The 10000-nt window shown below is 57.9% G+C and overlaps 1 protein-coding gene across 2 annotated transcripts in view; it reads right to left on the reverse strand.

The window, feature by feature from the left end:
• The window catches only part of cog3 (component of oligomeric golgi complex 3), a 19390-nt gene that overhangs the window by 6798 nt on the left and 2592 nt on the right, over positions 1-10000 (reverse strand). For both annotated transcript variants that reach the window (XM_027030452.3, XM_027030451.3), the window contains exons 10-13: positions 1556-1682; positions 962-1053; positions 578-717; positions 299-459 (exon numbers count right to left, since the gene is read on the reverse strand). In XM_027030452.3, the coding sequence (XP_026886253.3) occupies positions 299-459; positions 578-717; positions 962-1053; positions 1556-1682 (520 nt within the window). The remainder of the gene's footprint in view (positions 1-298; positions 460-577; positions 718-961; positions 1054-1555; positions 1683-10000) is intronic.

Consider the following 10000-nt stretch of genomic DNA (forward strand, 5'->3'; position numbering starts at 1 on the left):
GCAACACAGCCGAACTGTAAAACACACTGCACTAGCGGGCACGGTCTGCTGCCGGGTCATGTCATTCACTGAGAGGGACAGGCCATAGTATGCGCTCTCTAAAATAAATCAAAATTACATCAGAAAACCTGGTCATTCTGTGATTTGAATAAGCCTAGCTCTCTGATAATTAAGATCATTTCTTCATCGTACCTTCCCAGCAAGATCACGCGATCGCATGTGCCAAGCTTACGTAGTAGCTGACTGCTACCGAACACACACCACACCTCCATGCGACACCGAGACCGAACACACACACCTCCATCATCTCGAGCTTCTCTGGGTACGCCAGGTCACCGGGTGCAGGGTTGTAGCCGCTGATGTCAGTCTGAATGTAGATGTGAGTCCTGTAGACCAGGCGCTCCTGCACGTCCTCCAGCATCTGCTTCACCACGGCTTCAAATGCTCCCAACTGTGCCACTGTGACCCCCACACACCCCCCCACACACACACCCCTGAGTGCCAGTATGGAGGGTGTGGAACCTGAATGCTACCCATTGCACGCCCGAGGAAGACCAGCCGTCACGGCGTGGCTCACCGTTGTTCTGGACGTGGTCCTCCAGCATCTCTGTCTTCAGGATGCCGCAGAGCTCAGACAGTGTCTCTAGGTGGACCACGTGGATGATGAGGGGACGAAGGACATCGTACAGAGACACACACAGCTTCTCCAGGAGCTCACTGCAGGGGACACACAAGCGCATTCGTCACGATCCACGCCTCGCAGCACACGCGCACCAAAACAGTACTGCTCACTGGCTTTTAAAACCAGCAACCCCTAGTTTTCACCACTATGAGCACAACTAAAGGAAACCGACAGTCTGCCTCTACTGGAAAACACATTTACTCTGTAACCTCACGATACGTGTGTGTGTGTGTGTGACATGTCTGAGGGTGTTTCTCTCAGAGAGCTTTGTGCACTCACTCCAGTTTAGTTGTGGCTCTGGAGAAGAACTCATTGTAGAGCTGATGCTCGTCCTGACACACGTGTACCATGAACGCACAGCCGCTGCGCACCTGAACCCAGAGCAGAACACAGCACACTCAACTCCCGCCACAGCGCAGTGAGAGTTAAACAGCACAGACAGGCCTCGAGTTCAGTCCATGGGTACATCCTCAAAAATGGCAAAACGGTAGAACGTTTTATTGTTGAAAATGTGTTAACGGGTCTGCTAGAATAATCAGCAGTCTATTCTGTTCTTCATCAGAGGGTGTTTGTAGAATGGTGTGGCTCAGATACAATGACCAACACCACTGCACAAACCAGGGACAAATACTGAAGGCTGAAAATAAAAGTTAAACACCTGCATTATAAGGGAGTTAAATAAGTTTGAAATGATTATATACATCAAATATGTCACAGGAGGGAGCCATTGCCAACCTTCACTGACTGCATATACTCAGTTCAGAATTACTCTCCTTGTATGTCGTGTACTTGTACGACAAAGGATGTTGTTTGGTTTTTTTTAAAAAGCAGCCCTGCCTAAAATAGCTCTTAGTTCTTTTCCAGAAAGTTCACCAAAGCACAGTGGTCCCTGCTCCGCCGGCCTGTCAGATCTGCGATGGTGGAGGAGATGCAGGGGGTGAGGAGGAGCTGGCGCTGCTCCAGGTAGCACTGGTGTATGTCCTCCAGCAGCTGCTGATACCTGACACACACACACACACACACACACACACACACACACACACACACACGACCTCAGATACCTGACTCACACTCACGACCTCCGATACCCGACACACACACACACCTCCGATACCCGACACACACACACACCTCCGATACCCGACACACACACACACCTCCGATACCCGACACACACACACACACACACACACACACACCTCCGATACCCGACACACACACACCTCCGATACCCGACACACACACACACCTCCGATACCCGACACACACACACACACCTCCGATACCCGACACACACACACACACCTCCGATACCCGACACACACACACACACCTCCGATACCCGACACACACACACACACACACACACACACCTCCGATACCCGACACACACACACACACACACACCTCCGATACCCGACACACACACACACACACACCTCCGATACCCGACACACACACACACACACACACACACCTCCGATACCCGACACACACACACACACACACACACACACACCTCCGATACCCGACACACGCACACACCCCTCCGATACCCGACACACGCACACACCCCTCCGATACCCGACACACGCACACACCCCTCCGATACCCGACACACGCACACACCCCTCCGATACCCGACACACGCACACACCCCCCTCCGATACCCGACACGCACACACCCCCCTCCGATACCCGACACGCACACCCCCCCCCTCCGATACCCGACACGCACACACCCCCCCCCGATACCCGACACACACACACACACACACACACACACACACACACCTCCGATACCCGACACACACACACCCCTCCGACACACCCCTCCGATACCCGACACACACACACACACCTCCGATACCCGACACACACACACACACCTCCGATACCCGACACACACACACACACACACCTCCGATACCCGACACACACACACACACCTCCGATACCCGACACACACACACCTCCGATACCCGACACACACACACACACACACACACACACACACACACACCTCCGATACCCGACACACACACACACACACACCTCCGATACCCGACACACACACACACCTCCGATACCCGACACACACACACCCCTCCGATACCCGACACCCACACACACCTCCGATACCCGACACACACACACACCTCCGATACCCGACACACACACACACCTCCGATACCCGACACACACACACACCTCCGATACCCGACACACGCACACACACACACACACCTCCGATACCCGACACACGCACACCCCCCTCCGATACCCGACACACGCACACACCCCCCTCCGATACCCGACACGCACACACCCCCCTCCGATACCCGACACTCACACACCCCCCTCCGACACACCCGCACACACCCCTCCGACACACGCACACACCCCCCCGATACCCGACACGCACACACCTCCGATACCCGACACGCACACACCTCCGATACCCGACACACACACACACACCTCCGATACCCGACACACACACACACACCTCCGATACCCGACACGCACCCACACACCTCCGATACCCGACACACACCCACACACCTCCGATACCCGACACACACACACACACCTCCGATACCCGACACACACACACACACCTCCGATACCCGACACACACACACACACCTCCGATACCCGACACGCACACACCCCCCCGATACCCGACACGCACACACACACCTCCGATACCCGACACACACACACACACACACACACCTCCGATACCCGACACACACACACACACACCTCCGATACCCGACACACACACACACACACACCTCCGATACCCGACGCGCACACACACCTCCGATACCCGACACACACACACACACACACACCTCCGATACCCGACACACACACACACACACACCTCCGATACCCGACACACACACACACCTCCGATACCCGACACACACACACACACACCTCCGATACCCGACACACACACACACACACCTCCGATACCCGACACACACACACACACACCTCCGATACCCGACACACACACACACACACCTCCGATACCCGACACACACGCACACACCTCCGATACCCGACACACACGCACACACCTCCGATACCCGACACACGCGCACACACCTCCGATACCCGACACACGCGCACACACCTCCGATACCCGACACACGCGCACACACCTCCGATACCCGACACACGCGCACACACCTCCGATACCCGACACACACACACACACACCTCCGATACCCGACACACACACACACACACCTCCGATACCCGACACACACACACACACCTCCGATACCCGACACACACACACACACACACCTCCGATACCCGACACACACACACACACCTCCGATACCCGACACACACACACACACCTCCGATACCCGACACACACACACCTCCGATACCCGACGCGCACACACCTCCGATACCCGACGCGCACACACCTCCGATACCCGACGCGCACACACCTCCGATACCCGACGCGCACACACCTCCGATACCCGACGCGCACACACCTCCGATACCCGACGCACACACACACACACACACACACACACCTCCGATACCCGACACACACACACACCTCCGATACCCGACACACACACACACCTCCGATACCCGACACACACACACACACACCCCCGATACCCGACACACACACACACACACACACACACACCTCCGATACCCGACACACACACACACACACACACACCTCCGATACCCGACACACACACACACCTCCGATACCCGACACACACACACACCTCCGATACCCGACACACACACACACCTCCGATACCCGACACACACACACACCTCCGATACCCGACACACACACCCACCTCCGATACCCGACACACACACACACCTCCGATACCCGACACACACACACACCCCTCCGACACACACCTCCGATACCCGACACACACACACACCTCCGATACCCGACACACACACACACCTCCGATACCCGACACACACACACACCTCCGATACCCGACACACACACACACCCGATACCCGACACACACACACACACACACCTCCGATACCCGACACACACACACACCTCCGATACCCGACACACACACACACCTCCGATACCCGACACACACACACACCCCTCCGACACACACCTCCGATACCCGACACACACACACACCTCCGATACCCGACACACACACACACCTCCGATACCCGACACACACACACACCTCCGATACCCGACACACACACACACCCGATACCCGACACACACACACACACACACACCTCCGATACCCGACACACACACACACCTCCGATACCCGACACACACACACACACACCCGATACCCGACACACACACACACCTCCGATACCCGACACACACACACACACACCCGATACCCGACACACACACACCCGATACCCGACACACACACACACCCGATACCCGACACACACACACACACACACACCTCCGATACCCGACACACACACACACCTCCGATACCCGACACACACACACACCTCCGATACCCGACACACACACACACCTCCGATACCCGACACACACACACACCTCCGATACCCGACACACACAAACACCTCCGATACCCGACACACACACACACCCCTCCGACACACACCTCCGATACCCGACGCGCACACACCTCCGATACCCGACACACACACACACCTCCGATACCCGACACACACACACACCTCCGATACCCGACACACACACACACACACACCTCCGATACCCGACACACACACACACACACACCTCCGATACCCGACACACACACACACACACACCTCCGATACCCGACACACACACACACACACCTCCGATACCCGACACACACACACACACACACCTCCGATACCCGACACACACACACACACACACCTCCGATACCCGACACACACACACACACACACCTCCGATACCCGACACACACACACACACACACCTCCGGTACCCGACACACACACACACACACACCTCCGGTACCCGACACACACACACACACACACCTCCGATACCCGACACACACACACACACACCTCCGATACCCGACACACACACACACACCTCCGATACCCGACACACACACACACACCTCCGATACCCGACACACACACACACACCTCCGATACCCGACACACACACACACACCTCCGATACCCGACACACACACACACACCTCCGATACCCGACACACACACACACACACCTCCGATACCCGACACACACACACACACCTCCGATACCCGACACACACACACACCCCTCCGATACCCGACACACACACACACACCTCCGATACCCGACGCGCACACACCTCCGATACCCGACACACACACACACACACCCGATACCCGACACACACACACACCTCCGATACCCGACACACACACACACCTCCGATACCCGACACACACACACACCTCCGATACCCGACACACACACACACCCCTCCGACACACACCTCCGATACCCGACGCGCACACACCTCCGATACCCGACACACACACACACCTCCGATACCCGACACACACACACACCTCCGATACCCGACACACACACACACCTCCGATACCCGACACACACACACACACACCCGATACCCGACACACACACACACACACCCGATACCCGACACACACACACACACACACCTCCGATACCCGACACACACACACACCTCCGATACCCGACACACACACACACCTCCGATACCCGACACACACACACACCCCTCCGACACACACCTCCGATACCCGACGCGCACACACCTCCGATACCCGACACACACACACACCTCCGATACCCGACACACACACACACCTCCGATACCCGACACACACACACACACCTCCGATACCCGACACACACACACCCCTCCGACACACCCCTCCGATACCCGACACGCACACACCCCTCCGATACCCGACACCCACACACCCCTCCGATACCCGACACCCACACACCCCTCCGATACCCGACACACCTCCGATACCCGACACACACACACACACCTCCGATACCCGACACACACACACACACCTCCGATACCCGACACACACACACACCTCCGATACCCGACACACACACACACCTCCGATACCCGACACACACACACACCTCCGATACCCGACACACACACACACCTCTGATACCCGATACCCAACAGACACACCCCTCCGATACCCGACACACACACACACCTCCGATACCCGACACACACACACACCTCCGATACCCGACACACACACACACCTCCGATACCCGACACACACACACACCTCCGATACCCGACACACACACACACCCCTCCGACACACCCCTCCGATACCGGACACACCCACACACCTCCGATACCCGACACACCCACACACCTCCGATACCCGACACACCCACACACCTCCGATACCCGACACACACACCTCCGATACCCGACACACACACACACACACACCTCCGATACCCAACAGACACACCCCTCCGATACCCGACACACACACACACACCTCCGATACCCGACACACACACACACACCCCTCCGACACACCCCTCCGATACCCGACACACACACACACACCTCCGATACCCGACGCGCACACACCCCTCCGATACCCGACACGCACACACCCCTCCGATACCCGACACGCACACACCGCTCCGATACCCGACACGCACACACCGCTCCGATACCCGACACGCACACACCCCTCCGATACCCGACACACACACACACCCCTCCGACACACCCACACCCCCCTCCGACACACCCACACCCCTCCGATACCCGACACACACACACACCCCTCCGACACACCCACACCCCCCTCCGATACCCGACACACCCACACCCCCCTCCGATACCCGACACCCACACACCTCCGATACCCGACACCCACACACACCCCTCCAACACACACCTCCGATACCCGACGCGCACACACCTCCGATACCCGACACACACACACACCTCCGATACCCGACACACACACACACCTCCGATACCCGACACACACACACACCTCCGATACCCGACACACACACACACCCCTCCGACACACACCTCCGATACCCGACGCGCACACACCTCCGATACCCGACACACACACACACCTCCGATACCCGACACACACACACACACACCCGATACCCGACACACACACACACACACACACCTCCGATACCCGACACACACACACACCTCCGATACCCGACACACACACACACCTCCGATACCCGACACACACACACACCTCCGATACCCGACACACACACACACCCCTCCGACACACACCTCCGATACCCGACGCGCACACACCTCCGATACCCGACACACACACACACACCTCCGATACCCGACACACACACACACCTCCGATACCCGACACACACACACACACCTCCGATACCCGACACACACACACACCTCCGATACCCGACACACACACACACCTCCGATACCCGACACACACACACACACCTCCGATACCCGACACACACACACCCCTCCGACACACACCTCCGATACCCGACACACACACACACACACCTCCGATACCCGACACACACACACACACCTCCGATACCCGACACACACACACCCCTCCGACACACACCTCCGATACCCGACACACACACACACACACCTCCGATACCCGACACACACACACACACCTCCGATACCCGACACACACACACACACCTCCGATACCCGACACACACACACACACCTCCGATACCCGACACACACACACACACCTCCGATACCCGACACACACACACACACCTCCGATACCCGACACACACACACACACCTCCGATACCCGACACACACACACACACCTCCGATACCCGACACACACACACACACCTCCGATACCCGACACACACACACACACCTCCGATACCCGACACACACACACACACCTCCGATACCCGACACACACACACACACACCTCCGATACCCGACACACACACACACACACCTCCGATACCCGACACACACACACACACACCTCCGATACCCGACACACACACACACACACCTCCGATACCCGACACACACACACACACACCTCCGATACCCGACACACACACACACACCTCCGATACCCGACACACACACACACACCTCCGATACCCGACACACACACACACACCTCCGATACCCGACACACACACACACACACCTCCGATACCCGACACACACACACACACCTCCGATACCCGACACACACACACACACCTCCGATACCCGACACACACACACACACCTCCGATACCCGACACACACACACACACCTCCGATACCCGACACACACACACACCTCCGATACCCGACACACACACACACCTCCGATACCCGACACACACACACACCTCCGATACCCGATACCCAACAGACACACCCCTCCGATACCCGACACACACACACACCTCCGATACCCGACACACACACACACCTCCGATACCCGACACACACACACACCTCCGATACCCGACACACACACACACCTCCGATACCCGACACACACACACACCCCTCCGACACACCCCTCCGATACCCGACACACCCACACACCTCCGATACCCGACACACCCACACACCTCCGATACCCGACACACACACCTCCGATACCCGACACACACACACACACACACACCTCCGATACCCAACAGACACACCCACACACACCTCCGATACCCGACACACACACACACACCCCTCCGACACACCCCTCCGATACCCGACACACACACACACACCTCCGATACCCGACGCGCACACCCCTCCGATACCCGACGCGCACACACCCCTCCGATACCCGACACGCACACACCCCTCCGATACCCGACACGCACACACCCCTCCGATACCCGACACGCACACACCCCTCCGATACCCGACACGCACACACCCCTCCGATACCCGACACACACACACACCCCTCCGACACACCCACACCCCCCTCCGATACCCGACACACCCACACCCCCCTCCGATACCCGACACCCACACACCTCCGATACCCGACACCCACACACACCCCTCCAACACACACCTCCGATACCCGACGCGCACACACCTCCGATACCCGACACGCACACACCTCCGATACCCGACGCGCACACACACACACACACCTCCGATACCCGACGCGCACACACACACACCCGATACCCGACGCGCACACACACCTCCGATACCCGACACACACACACCCCTCCGACACACACCTCCGATACCCGACGCGCACACACCTCCGATACCCGACGCGCACACACCTCC

Source organism: Electrophorus electricus, chromosome 9 (assembly GCF_041902795.1).
Source record: "Electrophorus electricus isolate QZ-2024a chromosome 9, ASM4190279v1, whole genome shotgun sequence".
Taxonomy (NCBI): Eukaryota; Metazoa; Chordata; class Actinopteri; order Gymnotiformes; family Gymnotidae; genus Electrophorus; species Electrophorus electricus.